The sequence below is a fragment of the Centroberyx affinis genome, unplaced genomic scaffold (genome assembly GCF_046629955.1).
Source record: "Centroberyx affinis isolate AG114_WGS23_722 - 3 ecotype Tasmania unplaced genomic scaffold, CSIRO-AGI_Caff_v1 ptg003790l_1, whole genome shotgun sequence".
Classification (NCBI taxonomy): Eukaryota; Metazoa; Chordata; class Actinopteri; order Beryciformes; family Berycidae; genus Centroberyx; species Centroberyx affinis.
This window is the reverse complement of record NW_027281658.1, coordinates 330,607-356,425: the sequence shown is the minus strand read 5'-3', so window position 1 is coordinate 356,425 and position 25,819 is coordinate 330,607. Positions and strand designations below refer to the sequence as shown.

General features: G+C 41.1%; 1 protein-coding gene across 1 annotated transcript; it reads right to left on the bottom strand.

Moving 5' to 3' along the window:
* Positions 1-1,119: 1,119 nt before the first annotated feature.
* Positions 1,120-23,067, bottom strand: LOC139662427 (zinc finger protein GLIS1). Its single transcript, XM_071541120.1, has 8 exons — positions 22,111-23,067; positions 16,335-16,496; positions 12,604-12,717; positions 10,031-10,172; positions 9,111-9,267; positions 3,716-3,849; positions 3,461-3,547; positions 1,120-2,773 (listed from the first exon to the last, which is right to left on the bottom strand). Exons 1-8 carry the CDS (start codon positions 23,035-23,037, stop codon positions 2,631-2,633), a joined length of 1,866 nt encoding a protein of 621 aa, XP_071397221.1. The 5' UTR covers positions 23,038-23,067; the 3' UTR covers positions 1,120-2,630.
* Between the last annotated feature and the right edge of the window lie 2,752 nt (positions 23,068-25,819).

The window sequence follows — 25,819 nt, the reverse complement described above, 5'->3', positions numbered from 1 at the left end:
TGTGTGTGTGTGTGTGTGTGCGTGCGTGCGTGTGCGCGCTCTTGATCATGCGCGATGTTCAGTTAAGTGCGTCCATCAGGCGGTTGAAAGTTTGACAGTGCCGACGCACCTCAGTTGGTCCTTATTTAAGCGCAACAGAGAGTTCAAATGACTTGTCACTTTGTATGACAGTGCGCCCCCTGGTGGTTGAATGTTACTGATCACACATAAGCTAGTATGGAAGCTTCCAAAATCAATACACTTCCAATCAGTGAAGAAAAAGGCGGATCAAGCAGTCAGTGATCGTCATAAGGCATCATAACCACTTATATAACCAAAAAGAATAAAACCACCCGTATTATCAAAAACAATTATTATTCCTATTCATATCTTTATAAAACTTTATGCAACATTTTGTTTTACTATGAATTTACAACCTATGAATTTAGGTTGTAGAGATTGATTATGCCAGTCTTAAAATGTTCTGACCTTACAGAAAGAGTATATATAGTAATCCTGTAGTACATTTTAGAAGGATACTATACAAATATATAAAAAAAAATAAAAAGTCCCTAATGGAACACTATAAGAATATTTTTTGTGATACCATAGGAGAAAAAAAAAACACCATTAAGTAGGAATAAACTCACTATACAGTACCACAGACATACTATAGGTCCCTATATGCATACTATAGGAATATTAGAAGTGATACCATATTTGTTCTATTAATATTTATCACCATAAACACACTACTGACTACTATAGACACACTATAAGACACTTTAGGAATATTATAGGCCTAGTGGTTTTTCCTGTGTAATTGTAGTACTAAACATATTAAAGTTAGTACAGCCTGGAGAGCTTTGTGTCCAAATTCCAAAAGGTATGTTAACTAATAGCCTTTTATATCTACAGTATCTACTTTAAGATTAAGAAGGGAAATGACCTTCAGTTTATGTTAATTAGAACCATTCTTGGGGCAAAATAATTGACTTCAGCTGCACTTTTGCAATCATTTGTTTCTATTTCTAAGACCGGTAGATGGCAGTATTGGGCAGGACACAAGCCAACAATAAGAACATACACAAACTGTTTTTTATTTAGGTATAAAAGAAAGATGTATCCATTTCCATACAGTCTATACATTGTACATTGACAGTAATAAGAATCACTTGCTACAGAATCAGTGTAAACATTTTCCGGTTGGTCATTTTGTCTTAAAGTCTCTGTGATAAGACAGAAAAGAGTGCAGGACACTAACTGTAAACAATGCACACCTCCTTCTCTCTTGTAATAAAATAAGAATAACTGATAAAGACACTTATAGAGACTAGACAACAGACATGTAAATGCAGTGTGCAGAAGCAACAAAAAGGCAATATAAAAAAATAAGGAGATAGGATACTGTCTTGATTGTTGTCTTAACTACTGGAAACATTTGAGAATATTGGCTGGGCTTTCTTCAGGTCAGCCTTTAACCCTCACAGAGGAACCGTAGAGAATACATTTTAGCACAGTTATCAGGTAATTAGTTCATCGTATGAGTCAGACTGAATCACTGGCACCAGCTCTGCACAGGCAGGTAATTCATCCAGGCAGCAGGGGGCAGTGCTGCCACGCTCCAGCCGCCTAGTTTTCACTATATTTCAGCTGACAATCTTATCCACAACGATTTAAAATGAATGAGCAGGGTTCAGTGCCTTGCTCAAGGACACTTCCATGGGTCACATGGCTGTATGGGATCTTTCAGTGAGGGGGCTGCTAAATACTGGGTCACCTTACCAACCAGTATATTTTAGATACCCCTTTCTGCCAAAATCTGCCTTCACAGATTGGAGTTTTATTTATACAAACAAAGACTCAAAATGTCTTGGAGGCAGAGCTGCTCTGGAGGCAGAAATCTTATTGGTTGAATTAAACCTCAGTGAAGAACCACAGTTTTTCTGGCTAACCTTATAGCCTAGCTTAGACTGAATCCCAAAAAATGCATGGGGCAATAGAGAAGGTAGATATATTATGAAGCATAGCACTCTTGCTGCTAACTGAAAAAATGCAATCTAGGCAAAGTAATCTAGGTTAGCTAGTTAGCCTAGCTGACCAAGTTCAAACTAGCCATAATAGACTAAATAGCTGTCTAACTTAGTTTAGCCTGTTGACCTTTAGACATAATGAAGACCATGGTGATTTTATATTTTGACCAGAGTTCCTTCTTTGCCATTCAAACTTCAGCTCTTTGGCCCTGCCCACTGAGATTTGACTCAACCAATGAGATTATTTCTGCTTCCACAGCAGCTCCGGCTCCAAGACATTTTGTGCTTTTGTTTCTCCAATCTGTGTATTTTGCGTAATCTGTCATTTATGTATCTTCTGAGTTTTACTTTGCACATCTGTGACTTTGCCAATGCTGCTACACCACAACAATTCTTCGGCCTTGAATGTATCCTGTTATTGTAGTGTGTTTATGTTTAGTCTACTGTCATACAGTACGCCTTGTCTGCACCACATGTGAGGTCATGCTATGTTTTGTCCTGCACCTCGTGTGTCAGTCCTGTGTGTCACCACCAGCTAACCAGGCCAAATTCACTGTGCATCTGTTGTACTTGGCAAAATAAAGTGATTGTGATTCTGTTTCTGTTTCTGTTTCTGCATCATGAGTCCAGGTAGATGGAATAGATCTGACTGAGGCAGCGGTCGACGCCTCCTGCCTGGAAGAGGAAGCTGTCGTCTGGGCAGGGAGAGATGGAGCAGCCGCCCCCGGCCTGGCCCTGGAGGTCCTGCAACAGGTCGAACCCTGAGAGGAACATGGTAGAAGATTAGAATAGGGTATAGAATTAGGAGTAAGAAAATAAGAATAGGGTAGAAGTAGCATTTTCACAGCATTTTATTTTATTGTTAAGGTGAGTAGGCAATCAAACTTCCACTTATTTTAATTGTTAACCTTTAATCATTTCCAATGTACTATATATCAATTTGGGAAAAGAAATTGCCTAAAGTTCATCAATATTTTGAATATGTAGAGGATCCAATCTGCAAAAGTGTTATTTCCAACCCAGTTTTTAAGTTAAATACTGTTCCTCAGCATCTGTCAATCATGTTGTAATAGTCGATGTCACCTTTTCCAAATCTAATTTTGGAGCTAAAGGCTTTACCCAAGGCTCTAAAGAGTCTTATAGTGAGGAGAGACAAGAGTTTTGTTACAAAAGAGACATTCCACCATTTTTTAAAGTAACACCCACTGTTACAAAATGGTTGATATCACAAAATTAAAACAAATCATGGCACTTTTAAAAGGATAGCTGACACCCTCTAATCCTTAAATCCACTATTAGAGAACCTGAATGATGAACTTCAGGTAATGATTTTTCATTCCCCACAAAACTGATATGTATCATTCTCATATCATTCATGTATCTGTGCACATTAACTGTTGAGGCCACCGGGCCAGACAAACCTTTAACCTGTCCGGCTGTAGACTGACCTGTAGAGTGTGATGCAGAGGGGTTTGGGAAATAACTGGCTGGTTCAAAGCCTCCATCGCTTACTTTTCCTTCTCCATACAGACAACCTTAGTGAGACCAGGAGGAGCACAGAGGAAGCCACAAAGAGGAGGGGAGAATGACAAGGATGATACCCCAAATATGCAGGGGAATTCATAAATAAAAGTGATGAACAAAGCTACATTAAACTGATATCTGCTGAGGCTATTGACACATTAAATGAGTATTGTCCGTACCTTGTTGCTCTGACAGCAGCTCTTGCTGGTGGCTGTAGACTTTGTGGTAGCCGTGTGTCCTGATGGCGTCCAGCCGGTCTGCTGAGCTCACTGGACTGCCATCAGCAGGTAGGAACGACGCTGCCAGTCTGTCCCTGTGGCAATGCAATCCCACATGAGCTGAATTATATACAAGTCATGTACAACTTGACTGCAAAGGCGGCTTGCACCAACAAGGATTAACCTTTAAACTAGATGAAATCATGGTTTAAATTCTGTTGCATCAAACCTAATTTAAGTCTAAGCAAGATTAAATTTAAACTTTAAACTGACTGCTGAAGTGATTTAAATTTCAAATTGGCAGTATTTTTGAGATGGATGGAGGAAAATGAGAGTTCCTCAAAGAAAGATAAGGGACAGACTCAACCCAACTGAGTTTTATGATAATTCCTTTGTTTTCATTTTCTTCCAACAGGCTTTGGGACTCGTCTCTCCTCTCCTTCTGCCAGTTGAAGCCACATGTCGTCCTTTTCCTTGACAGTGGTGTTGTCTGTTTTCTTGTCCTCCGACACTAAACCAAAAAGCTCCATTAACTCGACCACAAGATTTTTCTCGAAAGAAGAGAAATTTGAGCTTCTTCGCCGAGCCATGACAACTTTTGGCAAAAATTATGTTAGTTTGCTAACCTAATTATTAAGCTAAGACAGCAGAGCAGAGCAACAATGAAACATTGTCTAGGAAATCAAACTATTACAAAATAACAATTTTCAAGTCAAATTTAACAGAGTATCATGTGAGCAGCCTGGGAATATTTTTTCTTTTTTTTTTTATTGCTTTTTTTTCTTAGCGCCTTGTTTTTGTTAGGCAACTGCTATAATTTTGGTTTAACTCATTTAAACTATGGTTAAATTTAAATTGTGCAACATATCTTAGGTTAATTTTAAATATAGGTTTACTTATTTTCACTTTACAAATTTAAACTTTGATTACCACAAATCCCAGATTACATGAAACTGTGTTGGTGCAACTGAGCCCAAGTGTTTTTAAGTTAGTTTATTCAGATAGCCACAGCTGGCACTGTTCTTCACGGGCTCCACAAGTGTTACCAGGCACAAACATATAAACACAAACTCACATGCAAACAGTTCAACTTATAAGGAAACATTTTCACCTCAGGGGGGGGGTTATATAGGCGGGCTTTGTAGAGAGCTGTATCCATCGCTACGCTGCAAGAATGTGCTGACTGTGCACAAACAGCACTGACTCAACATGGAAACGAATGAGTCAGTGGAGCCAAGTCGAAAAGAAGAAAAAAAAAAGGCAATGGAATCTCTCTCCAAGGAGATATGCAGCTTAAACCCCCCCAGTACGGTATTTGAGTTTCTCCCCCCTTCAAAGCGTTCGCTCTCTGGGCCTGAGAACTGTGCTGGATGATGTACTGAGCGTATTGGTCCCCAGGGAGCCAAGTGGCCTCGGTTTCTGCTGGAGGGGTTTTAGTGGGCTTCATAAACAAGCCAGGCCTTGTCAGAGATACTGATGGCTGCTGGCCCGTGTGCCCTCTATACTCACTTCTGACCAGCTATAAAAAAAGGAAATGTTTGGAGATTTCTTTACATTTCTATCATTTATCTTCCCCAGTTCCCTTTATTACCCATTTCCCATGTCAAATGACATTACATTAAATTTAACAGTCTCTGTTTTCAGAGGAGAAATACAATAAAAGCCAAAATTAATCAGAAGGACTTTCTGAAACGCAAACTGATATAACTTACAGATGGCTGTGGCTTCCCAAGGTAATAAAGACCAGGCTTTATATAAGGTTATGTAAACAAAGTGTGCTTTGATATACTACGGCTGTTGAAATGAATGTGCGCGGCTTTGCCATGATGACTGCGAGCCCCAAGAATTCAACACTTCTCTGGATTCCCCTCGACGGCCCCAGAATGATCATCTAGCCCGTATGGAGCTGACCTTAAGGATAAACAACCGCCGTCTGCTCCGTCGCTTACATTCTTGCAACGTTGCAACAACATAGCTGGGATGTCTGAGCGCTGCCATGCGCGGCCTGCTGGTTCGATCTGTCGTTTTGCGGTCGGTGTGCCCAAACTTCTGAGATGCATGAGTTTAACAGAGTGCCCGGGCCGGAGGGAGAGGCTGTCAGCACAACCTCAGGAAACAGCTACACCGGTCATATTTTTACGGCTAAACCCCTTCATCACTCTTTCTCTCTCTCCCTCTCTCTCTCTCTCTCTAGATAACTACAGCCAGCTGCCTTCCCTCATATCTGGAATGAGAGGAATCCTTCATGCAGCATTTAAGATCTTACTTTGTCATCACACTGTTTATCCTGTATGTACGTTATATGCAACCGTGCCTTAATCCATGGCTGCTTTTCAACAGCAGCACACTTGGGTTGGATCACAGGAGGGGATGAGCTGGTTCGCCATAGGTGCCAGCCTGTGCAATCAAAACTAATCTGTTTTCAGCTTTGGCTAGGAAGAGCTGCCATCCTTATTCAAGCATCAGTGTGTATCCAGACTGGAGTATTTCTGCGATATAGATTTACCGGAGCCCAGAGATCATAGCTGATTGTATGTAATACAGACGGAGATTTAGTGGAGTCTAAGGTGCTACCAGTCAGGCACTTAGAGACATTACATTTATTACATGTGAGAAATACAATAAATGTAAAAATGTCAGGGGATGTCAAACATTTTCGGTTAAACCAGCTATTTGGATCCCGTGTCACTCTGAGCTTCTGCAAAGTAAACTCCATTACTTCTCCTTCCTCCGAGTATATAACAGCCTTTCTGTTGCGAGAGCCATCCCAGTTAGTCTCCCTGTATCTGATGGATATCCAGCTCCAAAAGCCAATCCCGGCCTCCTTCCCCCCTGACCACAAAACACACAAACACTACACATCACAAATACGCGCTGATGGACGAGCTTTAAGGCGGCCGTCTGAATCCCTCTAGTATTAAATAATTAAAAGAAGTCGAAATGCCTCGTCCCGGCCAGAGTAAACACGAGCCTGGCTATGAGGTCAGAGCTCGATGCCGGCCGCGCCGCGAAGCAAAGATAATTTACTTTCACGTGTTTAACGTCTCGCTAAGTCATTTGGGGGAAAAACAAGTGCTTGTCTGGTATTGGCTTTGGCAGGCCGGCGTGTTCTGCGGGCAGCAGCGGGATTCTTTGACATCCTCGGTCTCTATAAAGAGACGTCAATGGACAGACTGTGCAGAGCTTCACGGAGGCTCTGGCTGCGCGTTCTCAGGCGACGAGGCCCAGAGATGCTGCATCAAGGCAGGTACAGTTAGATCTCGAACACACACACAAACACGCAGGGTTCCCACACTCACTTGGACATCAAATTCAATAACTTTTCAGTGACTTTCAAGGTTTTGAAGGACTTAAATTTGGCATGTTTTGGGGGGTAAGACATGCCACGGGGCAAAATTAGACATCATAGAGGCCTTCTTTTTTTATTCATGTTGTTGTCAAGTCAAGAAATCCAGGTGAAATCATCCATTTTAAAACTGAACACTGCTGCAGTATCAACACAAATCTCCATCACAGGGTTTTCCTAAGGATTTGAAGATTTGATTCTATAGAACAGAGAGAGGTGAAGCAAATTGATGAATTTTTTGGTGCTATATTTTAATTTTAAAAAATTGAATACTTTCAAAGCCATCAAGACCGTATTTTTTTTTTCTTAAATCCGCCAACTTTCAAGCATTTTTAAGGCCAATGGAAGCCTGCACTCAGTCAGTACACAGTGTTACAGTGGCATGACTATATAATGCTGTTTCAAGTCTTTCTTTAATTTTGAATTAATGTGGTTGCGGAAAGCCATTGTTCATCTCGACATCTCTGACAAGACCTGAAGAATGTTTGAAAACAAGTGGAAATATTGGGCAAGCTCTTGCAAAATTTTGTGCAAAATAGATTTATATCATTTGTTAAAACCTCACAAATGTCAAATTGGCTCTCTCTTACTCCTGGATAGACTACCTTTATTGTTTGCGCCGTGCCAATAACAGTTAGATTACAATCAGTCCTTCAATGACCAATGATTGGATGCCTTATTGTCCAGAAACCGCTGGCCTGGAGCTTTTCAGCTGCATCTTTTTAGTCTCACTTTTACTTTTTCACTGGGCTAGACGAAAATTTGTCTCAGTTTACAGTACACATAAGTTCTGCGGCCTTCAACTACCCAATCAGAGCGACCACAAAGCCATAACTCCATCTCTGGTGATAATGCCTCTGGTCTATTCAAGCATAAGCACACACCACTGTCTCTATTTCTGGGCATATGCTTTCCAGACAAGAGAGAAGCGAAGCAAAGTGACTGTGAAATCTTCAAAGTCTCAAGGAAACGTAATTTCAATGGTGTCTGCTTCCCTAATTCAGCGTATTCCAGGTTGAGACAGGATGTTGGAGCGAAACAAAACGCTGGGAAGGATTGTTCAGAAGTTCAAAAAAGCTTTGTGCATAATCTTGTGCTGTCACAAATTCTAGATTCTTTAAAATTAATAAATTACAGCTGCTGTGAGGCAAACCATGATGTTTTAGGAAAAGAAAACATAGTTTTTGGGGGTGAACACTTTATTGGTTGGGATTTTTATGTTCCCCTACAGGTACGCCAGGAAGTAACCACTAAAAATACTCCAGGAAATAAAAATGAAGGGATTTTGACATAAAAATACAAGAATATTAAAACAAATTTTTTTTGGCATTTATTGTTCAGTAGGTCTACATGATAAAAACAAAGTGAAAAAGTCATATTTCTTTTCATTGTGACTTTAAATAAGTGTTCTAAAGAGGGAACAAATCTGGTACAAACTAAAATATGGATTTAGCGGAGTTAGCTAGTTAGAGGTTGGAGAAGCAGGTTCATGAACAGAAAGTCACTGGTTCAAATCCCTGGAATGGAAATTCTGGGTGGGAAAAATGAGCCAGAAAGCCTCTTCCACAACAACTAGTGTTGAGATGCCCTTGAGCAAGGCACTGAACCTCCAACTGCTCCAGGCAAGCTGCTCACTGGTCAAGTTGTGGGTTGAACAAAAGAGATTTGGGATGAATAAAAGAGTTTGGGGATGAATAAAAGAATGTTGGGATGAACAAAAAAGATTTAGGATGAATAAAAGACTTTTGGGATAAATAAAAGACTTTGGTGATGAATAAAAGAGTTTGGGGGTGAATAAAAGTGATTTTGGATGAAAAAAGGAGTTTTGGGATGAATAAAAGACTGTTGGGATGAATAAAAGATATTTGGGATGAATAAAGAAGTTTGGGATGAATAAAAGACTTTGGGGATAAATAAGAGACTTTTAGGATGCAACACATTTCCTGCAACCCCGATCGATCCACCTGCATATCGACCTGTGTGAGCGTCACTCCGGGCCCCGGTACTCACCCCTCTCTCATGCTCGCTGGGCTCGTCAGTGAGGACAGAGGGCTGCTGGCGCTGAAGTTCCCCTCTAAGCCCGGATACCTGGAGCAGGAGTCTGCAGGCGGAGGGAGAAACTCCGAGCTCAGCCTGTTGTGGACGGAGCCGGCGCTGCCGTACACGCCTGCAGGAGAGACGAAAACCATCCGTTAAAAGCCGTAATAAATACCTGTGTACCATCAGGAGGGCTTTCAACACTTGGCTCGGACTGAGGCTTAGGGCAGCTGATGATGATACCATATGTCACCAGGCACACACACACACACACACAGATACATACATACATAAAAACACATATACATAATAGACAGCCAACAGGTTTTATGGTATAAGATTTGGCCATCGCTGATAAGAACACAGCCCTCTTGAGGCATTTTCAAAATTAAACACTGACACGCTTGTTTCACCCTGAATAAACATAGCTTGTAGTGTGCCGTTTGAGGCTTTTCCCTCAAAGTCTTCTGGGTAAAACTGCAAGTAGTCTGAAGTAATAGACATGGACAGCTCTCCTGGACACTCTCTCCCCGCCTTTGCCAACTGAGCCTCAGTGTACCTGACAGTTTCTTGATCCCGGTTCAGCCATTGAAAAGGAAAGAAAAAGAGGTTGGCTGGAAAACCGGTTTTGGAGAAGCTGAGGGACAGGCGGGGCGAGGGCCAACTCGCCCGCAGTCAGTGCCCGGTAATTGGACAAGGTAAACACTGGCATGATGAGCTATCATCGGAGGAATGGGAGAGGAGGGAGAGGAAAGGAGCAAATGAGGCCATGGGAGAAAATGAAAGAGACAGCTTAACGGCCCAGGTGTTTGGTCTATTACCCCTTTCTTTGTTTTTATTCATTTCCAGAGACGTGTGGGAGGCTAAATGCAGATTTCCACCGCATTTGCTACTGTTGCGTCTGTGCGTACCTGTGAAGTCGTCCAAGCCAGGTAGAGGGGAGCCGTCGCCCCGGTGGGAGGCGGAGCAGTGGAGATGCTGCCTGGCCAGACAGTCACTCAGCAAGTCACTTTCCAGCATGGAGTGAACTTGACCCTGTCAAACAGATAATACACAGATACTTACAGCACCAGTCAAAAGTTTGGACACACGCATTTTACTTTATTTTTTACTATTTTCCACATTTTAGAATAATAGTAAAGACATCAAAACTATGAAATAACACAAATGGAATTATGCAGCGGCCAAAAAAGTGTTCAGCAAATCAAAACTATCTTATATTTTAGATTCTTTAAAGTAGCCGCCCTTTGCCTTGATGGAAAGGCAAAGGCTTTGGAAAGAAATTCATACATAGGCATCAGCTTCACTATTTATATTTGTCGAAGAAACTAATTTCAAGCATTTAAGGATAAGGCTTTAGATCAAAGTGGCTTTAAGAGAGTTAAAAACATAGTACATTCAATCCGGTGTGTCCAAACTTTTCACTGGTAGTGTTCATAGACAGAGCTGAGAGAAAAACGCTTATCAAGAGAGATATGGTCCATTTAGTTTTATGCGTACACGTGTGTGAGCATGTGAGGTTTCCTGCCTGCGTGTAAAGATGAGTGTAATCATATTAAAGCTGTAGTCTAGTTGTCTTCCAATGCAACATATTTTGCTGTTGGGCAGCACAACTCCCATGAAGCTACATTTTGAAAAGATTGACTTATTCTCTCTGGAGATTGCATTGATTAATTGAAGATGCCGCGTATTTTCCTCAGGAGGGTTTTCTACTGTTCGCTCTCAAAGAGATGATGCTCGTACCAGATGCCTGGTTCTTGTTTTGCTTTGTGATTCAGCTTCATGTGGTACAAGATCCAGAAACCTTGTTAGGCAATATTATTCCAAAATGTTCTAACAAAGTTAAGGCAAAACAATTTACTTCATTATCCAGCGCTAACAGAGCATCCCCCAGGAGTTTCCAAAACAATTCATCGACAGCTCCAGGACTCGAAAGAAACTCGGGAAGGACACCCAAGAACCACAAAAAAGGTACGAATAATCAGCCAAAAATGTTCACCCAAACCGATGTTTATGAAGATATGGACTTCAATAGCTGTCAGTTTGAAGAAACGCAAAACTGTAAGGAGATGAATTTATGAAGTGCGTGTTTGATATTTCAAAGTCCCATCCAGCCCCACAGGGATTACTGCAGTCCAGGGCGTGTTAGCCATGTCACAACTTACAAGCACACGTGGTTCTGTTTAAATCAAACAAGGCATGGGAATACACAGAGAGCTCCAATGTCACTTATGGTCCATAGAAAACAAACAAGGCCCAGATAACAGCGAACAATAGGCTCCCTATTCTGACTTCCAGGGAGTGTGTGTAATACTGTGTTTCGTTGTATTTCATCCTACTGAATCATAAACATACTCACTTTCTCTCTCTCCTCCCCTCTTTCTCTCCTTTCCTAGATCTACTCCTGCTCTCCCTCACTCTCTCGCTCCAGTGTTTTGTCCTCATTTCCCCCCAAATCACATCCCCCTCTCCTCTATCTCCCTCCTCTAGTTGTATTGAATTAGAAAGATAAAATCCTTTTCTACCCCACTTCCCCCCCCCACCCAGCTCTTATTGGCACGTCTTTGTCATATGAGCACATGTAGGTATGCTGCAATCCTTCACATATTATATTTTCTCATACTGTCATATTCATCTCATTGTTATATGGAATTCTCTATATTTTCATAAGGCGCATATCTCACATTGTCTTATCAGCCAGTAAGTTCGGCTGCTGTTGCTACTGCTGCTATTTCACACATCCTGTCAATGCATCATTTCATTTTGGAGTTGTCGGTTTGAGTGTGTTTATATTGGGGTTTGACTGGGTTTTGAAGGCTGATGCCAATATTTTTTCACTGAAGCTGCCGATATTTTGTGCCAATAATCACTATCTTTAAATCTGGCTATATTCATGCCAAAAAAGACAAAGATACTGAAACCAATACTAATGAGATTAGCATTAGGGTTAGCAGCTCTTTAAGGCAGGGTGACCCACCACACCTATTCAGTTGTAGGGGAAACTCTAGTATAGTTTACTGAACAATTAAAAGATGCAAAGAAAATAACATTTAATTTCAGATTTTACAGTATTCTGTAGCTGAGTGTGGGGAGGAAGACAACATGATTGGCCGATAATAAATAATCAGCATACCAATATGTCAGTCTAACCCTAGTTTACATAATCCCCTTGTTGATAATATATTCATATTTATATCCTCTTCTTCTTTGATGTATCCTATTACTACTTGCAGCCATATTTAATCTAATCTAATGTAATCTAATGTAATCTAATGTAATCTAATGTAGTCTAATCTAATCTAATTCTAGAGACATGGGAATATTTTGTTACAGCTGTTGGCTCCTTGTAATGTTGTTGATCTGGGAATTAATCGTCTTCTGCTGTTAGTTGCACTCACTGCAAGTTGCTCCGGACAAGAGCCTCAGCTAAATCTCCAAAAACTAGAAATGTGAATCTTGTTGGTACCTTCATCTCCCGCTCCTGAAGCCCCTTGGCAGAGTGGGCTTTGACGTGCTTGCGTAGCGAGCTGGGGTCCGTGTAGCGCTTGGTGCATCCTGGGATCTGACAGGCGTACGGCTTCTGAGAACGACCACAACAAGCAGGGAGGGAAGAGAGTGAACACAGGCGCAGACGAGAGAGGGAAGTACTGTGCTCTGAAGTGTGTGTGTGTGTGTGTGTGTGTGTGTATGTTTATGTTCTAAAAATGAAACATCCATCATTTTAAAAACATGACACCTACTCTTACAAAATGGAAATTAATCATGGCAGTTTTTAAAGGCTTGTAGGTAACAGGAAAAATCCACCCTCACATCTTCTTACACTGTTATATGTATATCATCAGTCCGTGATGTTCAATGCATTCTGGGAGTTATTTTGTGATGAAGTGTTGTAATTTACTTTTTTGGTGTAGCCGCTGTCCCTCAACCTGCCTTGTTTACTTCTACTTCAGTGTAGATTTCCTACATTTCCCACAATACCTTTTGACAACCTCAAGAGAACATTCAGCTGTGGGTTTTATGTGTAGATGGAGAGAGCGATAGCGTTAGTGGAGTGAGAGTTTTTCCAGTCAAGACAAGCAAGCCCCTCACTCAAAACTCAACATGTCTTGCTGCTGCATTGCATTCTGGTCTATTGAGGCTGCTGTCTGTGGAGAAATTGGTCTCTCTGCCTCTTCTACGATGGATTTCTCCCTGTATGATTGTTGAACCGCGGTGCAAAATGGCGGCTCTAGAAAGAAGCCCTCGCTCTTTGATTCTGAGGGACTGACACCAAAACCTGATGTTTACTGTTGATGTTTACGATCGCTGATAAATTTTCTGCTATTAAACTCCACCGTAGCTGCTGACAGTATCTCAACATGACGTCACGTTGTCTATGTTTGGACAGTTATCCACAGGAATCAGAAAAACACACCAACAAACAACAAAGTGGGCCAGAAATGCAAGCTACATCACCAGTATGTTAGGGTAAGTGTGTTAGGATGGATTTTTCCTGTAACCCATTGTTGACAAAACGGTACAGACTGTATCATCCCCTGAATATTTTATAGATATTGAATGATAAACTTCAGGTATATTTTTTCCCCAAAAATCGATATATAGCATTTTGGAAATCAGGCGTACATCCCAATGTTCACCACCTGATGAAGATTATACACTAACACTGGATATGGGGTCAAATAAGTTCAAGTATAACTGTGTTTACAAATAATACAAATACAGTTTAGGTGACTGTGAGTCACAACCAGATGGTTTACAGGTGTAACGCTTTATAAAGTAGCCTTGTGTATTATATATACAAATATTTAGGACAAATATTTTAGATGTGGTTGCTTAGCGTGACAACTGAACTAACAGAGAAAGGAACGCTATCCAGGTTATGTCAACATTTTGCATAATGTGGTCCTCAGCTGAATGATGTACTTTACCTTTCATCTGTAGGCGTAAGGAAAGGGGAGAGAGAAAAGAGTCAAGAGGAACAGTTCAGTTTGAGATGTTTTGTCATGTTTATGTACAAAAAGCAGGTAATAAAGACTGAGTACTTTATCCTGTTCTACTGTAGCATCAACTGGGGTTAAATTTATTGTTAAATTAATTAATCCATAAAGTGAAAAAGCAAATTCAGCTACCTTTATTTTATATACTAATGATTTATTCAAGCAAGTAAATCCTTTGTAGCTTGAATATACCTTTATATAGCAATGTTTTTTTAAATCACAGATAGCATGTCTTAGATAAAAGCAGGTAAAACCACAAAAAAGAAGCTGCCTAAGGTCTTTGGTGCTTTTACACGTGCCACAACACTTGCTGTTTTTTTTAGATAATTTCCTGTTTTCAAAGAGCGTCTTTCTGGTAGCAAACAAATTTCTGTCCTTAGATAAAGCAAAACAGGGTTGCAGCTGAAGAGTTTCATTCCAAAATGAGATATACAGCATAATAATAAACAGCAGGGACAAGTTTTTTTTCCAGTGTGGTTATACTGTAAACAGTAGCATTCTGGGATGAAAACATTAAGTTTTTCCCATATATATATATATATATACATATATATACATATATATATACATATATATATATATAAGGTTCAGTAGAAAGTTCAGTTCCTGGATGTACTGCAGTGCTGTCACCTCACAAAGCACTCATATTTTTCCAATTCTGTCAAACAACTATATCAATATAGATTAGTAATCATCAGATCATTTCCGTGGATCTGTTGCCAAGTAATACAGGTTTTCTCCATTTTCATTAATCTGGGTTTAACCAGATGGAGTGAGTTAAGAGTTTATGAAAACACAACAATGCAATCAGTATGTAAGTATGTGATCTTATGCAATCTCTGAAGTGTTTTGAATCTTGTAGCGATTGGGTCCTACAGTTTGAAGCATCCCAATTAAAAAAACAATAACCTGTCTTGATTTTATGGTATGGGTTAAAAGCAATATTTTGCAGAATATCTTATATGTGGATTCACTGCATGCAGTTACTCTAACATAGATTTGGCACCAGGACACCAAATATACCCCTCTGCGGTATATTTGGCACCATGTCCCTCTTATGGTTTTGTCTCTCTGGGCAGCAGCTCAGATCCCCGCAGGACTAATGTTTACCTGCCCTCTCCTCTTCCTCATGCAGGGCTAAACCCCCTGTCGTTCAAATCTGAGACAAATTCCAGCTTGACCACCGAAAGCCAACAGTTTGTTCAGGTTAACTGAGCTGACTCTTCTCAAGCTACACCTCAGAGTGTTGTGGAGTAGAGACTAGGGCTAAAGACAAGACAGTTTACTGTGTCACTGTAACCTACATTTGCAAACAAATCCACCTGATCACACTATTCACTTTTACTTAGAAGGTTACTGAACTGACCTACACTCACACCACAACAAGCTTTTTCAGGTATCTCTCAATTTCTAGCCTGGTTGTTATATATTTAGACATTATCTGCACACAGCCAGTTCTCCACTGGACCTCCATGATGGCTCCAGACGTGGCTGATAGGAGATTTGTGACGCAACTGAAAAGCCTCTATTAGCCGGTGTGAAACCACAAAAAGGAGAAAATTACTTTTTCCGTGTGTAATACCAGTGGAGTGCAACGTACAGCTCTATCTTATCCATGTAAGAGGAGATCTGATTTGCTGGATTACCACTAAATCCTCATCACTTGTCAGTAAGCGTAAAAATAACTGTGGTTTATAGAATAAATCTGCAGTAGGTATCTAGTTACACAATCTTAAGGAGTGTTTTGACTGTATATCATGCAATTATAGAAAAGGGGGAAAAGAGGGGAGTAGGGGAGAGTGGCAGTACCAATTAAAGTGATTTGTGTGTGTGTGTGTGTGTGTGTGTGTGTGCATTTCTGAATGTGCACAGTTTACACCACATACCCTATATACTGTCTTGCACAAATATTCACATAATAGAGAAAGAAAAACCCCTGAGTTATAATGTGTAATCCTGAGTATTTAAGGACAGATGGTGCATGTAAATTACACAAATGATGAAAATGCTGTGTAAGTATTGTGTGATTTAAGTGCTGGTCCCTATGGCTCAGTGGGTAAATCAGAGCACTAACATTGCTGGGGGTTAAGGGTTTGATTGGGTCACCCTTGCTATAAATGTATGCACTCATGGTACTGTAAGGTGTTTTTTCTATGTCAAGTACAGTCCGTCAGACAGGTGTAACATGGGTGCTGCTGACCGTGTCCAGGTGGGTGCGCTGGTGCTTGGCCCGGTCGCTGGAGTTGCTGAAGGCCTTGAGGCAGCCGGGGTGCTGGCAGATGTAGGGTTTCTCTCCTGTGTGGCTCCTCAGGTGGATCTTCAGGTTCTCCAGACGAGAGAACGCCTTGGTGCAGCCTTCAAACTGACAGCAGGGAAATATATATATATATATAGTTTCATACCAAAATGACACATCCACAATTTGAAAATAACAGTGGCAACTACTCTGACAAAATGACTGCTAGCACAAAATTTAGGGGGGCATTTAGGGGCATTAAGTAATCTATGACTTGTGGGAGTGTTTTTGTTCCAAAACAGATTACGAGCCAGAAAGTGAGTTTTGAAAGCCACAAATTTCAGCACCTGGTGAAGTAATCGCTGAGTCACTGGTATTGATCAACAACCATATCAGCCTCCCACAGATATATTATGGTCATTTTGTGCTATGGGGTGGTAAAAAAAAACCTTACTTATTGCCCCTTTAAGTTGTTGGTTGACAGAATTGTATCACTTGAACAGACTGGATCATCTACCTTTTAGGATACTGAATGATGCACTTCAGGTGTTATTTTCTACCCAAAATGGATAAAAAGCATTTTGGAACTGAACTCTTCATGTACACATACAAATGTCACAACTATGACATACACACCGAGTATGGACATATCATGTAAAATATACATGTGCTCATGGATACACATGGATACAGACACACATAGATACACACAAACACACACACACACACACACACACACACACAGAGTAAAGAGTGTGATGTGAGAAGCTGTGGTAGGTTGTGGTAAAAGCGTTTCTCTTGGACTGGAGCAAATATCACACAGTCAGCAGGCAGGCAGGCAGGCAGGCAGCTTGTCTGGTGCCTACAGGCAGCTACAGCACACACTGCATGCCATACCATGCTTTTATAGTGTTGTAACTTCACTGAAATATGAGACACTTAGTAACAGGCAACTCACTCTCTTAAATCACATATATTTCAAATTTAGCAATGTGTTCATAACAGATCTGAGTCAGACAGAGGTTTATATGGAGATATTTCTTAGTGTTTGTTTTAAACCACCTGGAATACTAAATGGGAAGAGATTGCCACACAGTATAATACAAAGAGTGAAATCAAATTTAGATAATCACAGGAAAGCATGTTAAAGTCAATTCGATATACTTTTCTATGATTGACAACTTGGCTGACTCTACCTATATTGTCCTGATCCGAACACATCTGGTATTTCAAGTAGATTGAAACAAAAACTAAGAATTATTTGCAAATGTTTTCTTGTGCAAAAAGTGACATCTACTCTTACAATGTGAAAATTAAGGCACATTATTGTATTTGTTAAATGATAATATGTAACTTAAGGCATCCCCTAAGTTTTAGAGATATTGAAAGATGCATTTCAGGCAATGCTTTGTGTCCAAAATGGATTTATTAAAAATATTATTTGACTTGGGTCTGATTCTCATACTGTAGACCGAGAGTATAATGTATTTCATCCTTTCAAACCAGTCCAGAGGGAAATAGGGAGAGTGTTTTTCTACCTCATGTTCATTCCAGTGTTTTATTTGGTCTCGCTAATGAGTCAATAAATGTCACCCAGCTCATTTAGTTTAACAAGCGTTAACATAAAGTAAAGTACGCTACATCATGATGATTAATTAATCCAAGGCTCAAAAGCGGCTGTATAACAACCAGAAGTCAACAGCAAGACTTGAAAAATGCTGCAGTGTTGATCACCAGCTGAAATACTAAAATTATTTATGTCCACATCAATCACATAGAAATGCATGCCTACAGGTGCCCACATACACACATACACACACACACACACACACAAAAACATATGTACGAAATAAGTCATCTGTAACCAACCGCAGTGCATTGTTGATGAAATTGCTCCCTGAAAGCACAAAAGCACACTCACACACACACACTCACACACACACACACACACATTGATATCTTAGATGAAGATACTGCATCTCATGTCCTGGGAAATTGAGGATATAACACATTGCATATCAGAATAATCAAATAATCCCATAAGCATTTCAACTCAAACATTATGTATTATGAGACTTTATGCCAACTGAGCATCAGGTACCTTCGTTTTGAGTTTTTTGAAAGGAAGCGTTTGAACTGCGAGAGCCTGCATGTGCGTTCAATCTTGCCCGTTACAATTTACCCCATGGCTACCACAGTTAAAAGCCTATGAAAAAATAAAACAAATGAAACTATATCCATGCGATTATATATGCCTCCTAAGAAGAAACACATTTCTCATGTCGTTCGCGGAGTCGAAAATTAAGCCCAGCTTTTATCTAAGCTCTCAGATGAAATAGTTTATGTACTTTATTTCCTCGGCATGCCAGCGTGTATGTCATTCTCAACAAGCCCCTGTTTCCAAAATGGACCTTTTCATACCAGAGAACGCTCTTCCCTTTAGTTTCACATACCAATCGGCTGATATAAGCATGTATTTTAATAACATTCAACCTACTATATACTATTCCTCTGTATTTCTCTGATCTTGCAGGTTTAGATTTAGTATGGAGTTATTCCATCAGATTATTATCGTTTATTGTGTTGGAGTCATATGTTTTTTTTATTCAAATATTATTCCCCATTAAAGCTTTCTGTCGAGAAACATTGCCTCCATATATTCAGAATAATCTGCAAGATCCAAAAATGTGGATCCAACACCGTAAAACATGCATGGATGGTTCTTCCACGATTCATTTGCAAACGCCTTGGGAACTTCTTGTTTACGGCCTGAATAATACCTCTCTCAAATCTGAGACTTGACGTTATTAGCTGGTAAATAAGTCTGGATCCATTAACAAACACTGAGTATATTCATAAGAAGTATTCATTTTCCATTGCTGCATTAGGAATGACTTAATTTTCATGCGTTGGCCTGAGTGGCTTATGAAAACGAAATGACTCCTTCCACATCGTGATGTTGATCATGACGTATTTCAAGTGTGACTAATAAGTAGTTTTCGTGGCGATGCTTTTCACTGTTTATTTAATCTTATTAATCTGTTAGCAGGCAACACTCCGCAGTCACATATTTACAAGCTGGCAACAGATTAGGTCATTTTAATGAACTAATTCAATTTAATAGGAAACGTGTCCCTGAGTTTAAATTTCTGAATGAATTACTAATCGGAGGCCCAGCATGATGACAGCGGTGGAGTCGCCGGGGATTTACGGAGGGAGTAACTCACTCGGGCGTCAGGCTGAGGGAGAGGGACCTGGCTCCGAACACGAGGTCATCATGGGACAGACGTGTTCAGCCCTCGAGATTCGCCCAGGTTGTGTTTCAGAATATGACTCATGACAGAAGTGATGGAGTACGATGCTGCGCTGGGGCCCAAAGGGCAGCGCTGGGACTCTTAATGCACAAACCTCATGGTCTCGGTCTCGTCTTGATCTTGTCTTGATCTTGGACATGGGCCTTGAATTTCTCGAAATTCATATGCTTTTCTTTTATTATCTTTTTTTTTTTTTTTTTTTTACATAGTTCCTCATCCTCCAAAGACGGGCTGCATATTTCAAAAAGGCTTTTTGACCAGGTTGTTGAAAACCCTGAACAGGCAGATGCTGGTCAAAGTTTTCTCTATTGGAGCAGACAAAGCTTCTACAGGATGGGAAGTTTTTAAAAGATTTGTGTACTATTCATCTCTCAGTCTAACAAATCTAAGAAAGCTCTTGGTCTTGGTCTCAACTGCCTTTGTTCTTGGTCTTGCTTCAGTCTTTACTAAGTCAAGTCAAGTCTTTGTCTTGTCTTTTTCTTTACTACAACACTGCTAAAGGGTGAATCAGTTAGTTTGCACTGGGCTTGGGGTGAATGATTTATGGTCAACTGTAAAGTGACGGGTAACTACCTTGTTTTGAGTCAGTCAGAATACATCTGTCCAGACACGGATGTCTGCTTTTATATCACTGAATATAAGCTACATACTACGTTTTATGCTAATCAATAACAAAAGACTAAGAACGTCCATACTCGGTAAGAAAATGGACATAAAATAAGGCTTCTTTGGTGCGTCAGTTTCAAATAGACTTAATTCAAGAACCAAAAAAAGGAAATCCACACTCTCAAAAAGATATCTTGATTGATTATTTATTTATTTATTTGGTTTCAAATAAAACATATACAAGCTGTAACATGTAAAATAAATCAATCACGATATCTTTTTGAGAGTGTGGATTTCCCTTTTTTTGGGTCTAGGCTAATCAATGACTAAAAACGTTATTCTAGTTGTTAATTAAGGTATTTATTTAATTTAAGGTATTTGTCAGAATAACCATGGGATGATCACCAGGTGCTTGGATGCTCAATGCTTCAGACACATCCTCCATTCATTCAACAGAGCACATGGCCACTTTTCTTCCTTTGGCATGCATGAGTAAGGGAAACCTGTCATCAGGAGAGGAAACCATTTGATCATCCCTGTAAGACTGTCTCTTCATCACTGTCTGAAACAAGTCGTGACGTAAACATTTAAATCCAGTTAAGTTAATGCTTTTCAAACCCATTTAACCCTCAAAATGAGTCCTGTGCATACTGAAGTGTACATAGAGGTGGGGAGGATTAGGTAATGGTCTTCAGCAATGCAGAGAGAGGAGATGGTTGCGACAACAGGGGTGGTGCCAGTTGCCAAAGTTGCCAGATTCCCAGTGACCAAGTCAACCTCCAAGTCAGTCTCAAGTCTTGAAGCACAAGTCTTAAGTCAAGTCTCAAGTCTTGAAGCACAAGTCTTAAGTCAAGTCTCAAGTCTAAATGTAGAAGTCAGAACAAATTGAGTCCAGTATCAATCTAATATCTTAAAGAAAACTAAATATCTAGGACTTTTCAATACAGTATCATTTTAATTAATAGTATAAAAAGAGCATCATGAGTTTGATTTCTATAATCAGTTTCAACTTCAATAAATTCAATCATTCCATACAAATTCAGAAAACAGAATTTAAACTCAGTCGTCTGGTGGAACAAATCTCATCACTTTCAATCTAAGTCATTTACACAAACACAAGATCTTTTGTCAAGACTTTAGAAACCTTTTCAAGTCATTAAAGTACAAGTCAAAGTCAAGTCCCAAGTCACCAGAACCCAAGTCAAGTCTCAAGTATTCTCTTCATGCATCAAGTCAAGTCTGAAGCAATTCAAATTGAGACTTGAGTCCCAACATTTGGGGGGAAGTGAATGAAAAACACTCTCTCCTCCCTCAATTACTGACGAGGCACTTAAAGGAAGAATCCAAATTCCAATACTCTTACACTGTTATATGTCATCAATCTGTGATATTTATTACATTCCAGGAGTTGTTTTGTGATGAAGTGTTATTTACTTTTTTTGGTGTCCCACTTTCCCTCGTCACGTTGTCTGCCTTTGTCCAGTTATCCACAGGAATAAAATATAAAATACACCACCAAACAACATAATGGGCCCAGAAAAGAAATCGCCAATAACTTTTTTAACAATGTTAAAGTGCTTTAGGACACATTTTTCCGTTATCCCACAACTGCTCCAGCGAGGCTGCTAAGTGGCCAACAGCAGAAGACTGTGGTTGTACTGGGCAGCTCCCAGGTGTGAATGTGCTTAACTGTGTGAGTGAGAAGTGGAGCGTTGCTGAAAAAAGCTGTGCATGCTCCGTCAATCTTCCCTGGATAAATAAAAGAGTCAAAAGAGTAACGTTCAATACAGTTCAACCCAGACAAAAGCAGACTCACTCACCATGCATTTATTGGGCTTTTCCCCAGAATGGACCCTCATGTGGATGAGCAGCTTGTAGCGGGCGTTGAAGGGCTTGTGGCGCCGCACGCAGCCGGCCCAGAAACACGCAAACTCCTCCCCTTTGCGCTGGTCGATGTGCACCTTCTCGATGTGCCTGACCAGCTCCTCCTGATGGCCGTACGTGGCGCTGCAGTCGATCCAGCGGCACGGCTGGCCCTGCTGGTCCCCCGCCGTGTCCTGGAGCCTCGGGGAGTGGAGAGGGGACTGGGTGCCGTCCGGACATGGGTGGCCTCGGTCCCCTTGGAGGGGCTGGCCCAGATGGAACAGCTCCCTCTGTGGGTTGTGAAGCTGAAAAAGTTCCCTCTTACAGGGCAAGAAATCATCTGCTGGCTCTTGTTTTATTGAGTGATACTCTTCCTGAAGCTTCTGCTGTTGCTGGGAAGTCTTGTTGAGGGGCATTTGGGCCCCGAGAGGCGAGGTCGAGGTCAGAAATAAAGACGAGGAGGAGGAGGAGGCGGAGGAGAGAGAAGATGAGGGGGAGCAGAAAGAAGGAGAGGTGGCGGAGGTGGAGAGCATGTAGGAAACAGGAAGGGAGGGCTGGGGGTAGCTGTCGAGCCTCTGGGTGCTGTGTTTGGGGTCTGTGTGTGCCGCGGGGGCAAAGTCTCCCAATGACTTATTTATGTGAGATCCATTGGTCTTACAGGAGGAGCAGAGCAGGGAGGAGAGGTCTCGCCCCAGGGAGGTGAGGGACAGGGAAGTCCTGGGACGGCAGCACACACCCAGACCGCCCGAATGGAGAGACGGCACCGAATGGCAGAGTCCGCCTGGAGACAACGGAGCCTGGAGGTCCTCAGCATCTTCAAACACACTGCCGAAACCAGGAAGAGTCAGCTGGACGTCCGGAGGTCCGAGGTCTGGGGGCCACATCGCAGCCCCCGCTCCCTTTCTCCCAGCAAGGGATTCCTTTAGTAAAATTGTTGATAGTGATTACAATGGAGCAGACCAGCACCCAGTTTAAGTCTCCACTGTAAGAAAAATCTTCCAGAGCATCTTTCAGTACTCAAATGTAATTAAATTGTGTGTGAGCAGTTGATATGCCGCTGCTGGCTCTTCTCATTACGAGCCGAGTTTGTGTAATCTTCTGTCACATGCTCCAGGCTGCTGCTTGTTCAATCATCTCTGGTGAACTGTGGGAGACACAAACCAAACTCCAGTGAGTCATTTTAAAAGACAGAGATCACAGATATAGAAAACTTTTACCCGTTCTGTCACAGATCACACAACAGCTCCACGAACTAGATTGGCCAAAGTGACTCAGACTTTATTTCCACAATACGACGCTTTGACTCAGGCTTGTGAGACGACTTGCCATGGCATGAACACAAAACTGGCGGAGGGGGAAACTGTGTCACACACTCTGGATGTTACTCCCTCTTGTCCCGCCCTCGGCAACTCTGCGTCCAATCATTAACAGCAAATGGACCGAGGTGACCGGCACGGAGGGTCGGGGATGAAATCAAACCCAAACAAACACGGCGGCCGGCCCCCTTGTCAGCGGGCCTCAATCAAACAGCTCCGAGAGCGACGCTGCGACCGGTGTATATTTGGTTTCCTTTGAGCCGCTGTGGCAGTCAGGCCCGATTCACTATAGCAGGCATTAAGGCCACCCTCGCAGCGAACAGCCGGGCGTTTGTACGGCAGCAGATCGCCTGGAACCTGGTCCAGATGAGGCTGCGCGTTGGGAGCCGGTGTAGAGAGGGAGAGTAATGGACCACATCTCTCCACTAACTAACCTGCAGCATGGGGGCCTGGAAAATGGCGGGCCAAACAGAAGTCGTCCCTCCCCGCCCCCATCGCTTATACAGTAGCTCTACTGTGCAATGGTCCTTGAATGTTCATTGGAGTAGACTTGCCTTCCACTGTTCTGTGCCCTCTGCCAGATATTGATGATCTAATTTACACCACAGGATCACTGCCACGCGCAATTAGTCATCGGAAAGATTCAATGGGATTTTATGTGGATGGAGGCATTTTACACGCCAGAAACCAAAACAACCAAGACGATGAGTAGGTACACTTCTCTAGTTATATTAGCCGAGGAAGGAGGCACTAAGTGTAGGTTTATGCCCATAGTTTCCTGGTATACTCGGGTTTACAGTTTTATGATTCTTCCCGTAAATCGCTGGAGTTCCCCCCACCAGAGTCGTGTAGCGGGCCAGTCATGGGAACTGTGGTTGGATTTTAATTAGAGAGATTGCCATGTGTCTGTGCGTCAAGGAGCTCGGCAGGATTAATGGTACTTGTCGAGCAGAGGTGGTTTGGCAAACTGTTTGAAATATGATTACCTAATTGCAACCTAAATACAGTACCTGTGTTTGCTTTAAGAGCTAAAACCCACACAACAGTTTTGTGGGCAAGCTGGAGTTCCAGTTGACCTGCAAACTAAACGTTAACTTCTCAGCAATCAGTGAACTAATTTGATTAAGCAACGTATCTTATCTTGATGCAATAATAGTCAGTTATATTTACCAACACACCAGATCAGATGGAGCTATCCACTGTGCTATAAATCTAGCAGAGAGTGAGATCCAGGAGCATATATAGGAAAAAGGGGATTTTTTTTGTACCAGCAGTGTCTATTCAAGAACCACTTTGGTACAAATCCAGAAAGAAGAGTCAGACAGTAAAACTAAGAAAAGTGTCCCACAAAGCCTCAACTTAGCCAGCAGACTTTATAAAATAGCAGGCTCATCTCATGTGGTGTCTTTTAAAGACTCGCTCGCTGAGGTTAGCTAAACACAGCTGTGGCATTTCAGGACAAGCAAATGTGTACTTGTCTCAACAATAACTGCTTTGGTTCTTGAATTACAAAAGTTTTTGTACTTTCTGGTTCAAAACTGAAACATGGGAAAAAAAGTTCCTCATTGAAATAAGAGATATGAATACACAGACATTCCTCAAAATGAAATGTATAAATCCTTAGAGTATAAATGGTCTTATAAAGGCGTCAGGGTGGCTTGGCGTCCCCCTGTGTTGACACTGAATCCTGTGGCTGAACCTGCATTCAGACCGCTGCTGAAGAGGGGGAGTGGGAAAAAAAAGTGTCCCTACACGCATCAATATCATAAATAATACTAATAATTGTATTTATATAGCACCTTTCTTAAAACAAGTGCTTCACAACCAGTAAAAACACCACACAATACACAATTAAAGTAAAAAAAAAAAAAAAAAGGAAAGTGCGGTAAGTAAAGTAAAAAGGACCAAACAAGTAGGTTATTAAAACAGAAGAATAAAGGGAAAAGGTACATAAAACTAAAAAAGTACATAAAACCATGCAGGTTAATAACACAGAATAGAAGATGGTAAGCAGTGTGCATAGAAAGAGAAAAACAGGTAAAGAACAGTAAGACAAAGGCCTGCTTATAGAAAAAAAACTGCTGATTATTATTAGCTTTTTTAATTAAGTATCAAGGTTAACTTTGATGATGAAGACAAATCTAAAATTAGTTTTATCCAAATATATGAAACAGTTTTGTCTTGTGAGAAAATGTTGCCACTACAACAACGGTGTAAAGCAGAAAATAAGTTATCAGTCCATCAGGGAATGTCTATTTTTCCATGAGGTGCAGTCTGTGTGTGAATGCCACTTGCCAAAGAAAATCAGCATTTATTTTTTACTTCTTATGACTAAAACCAAATGTATACA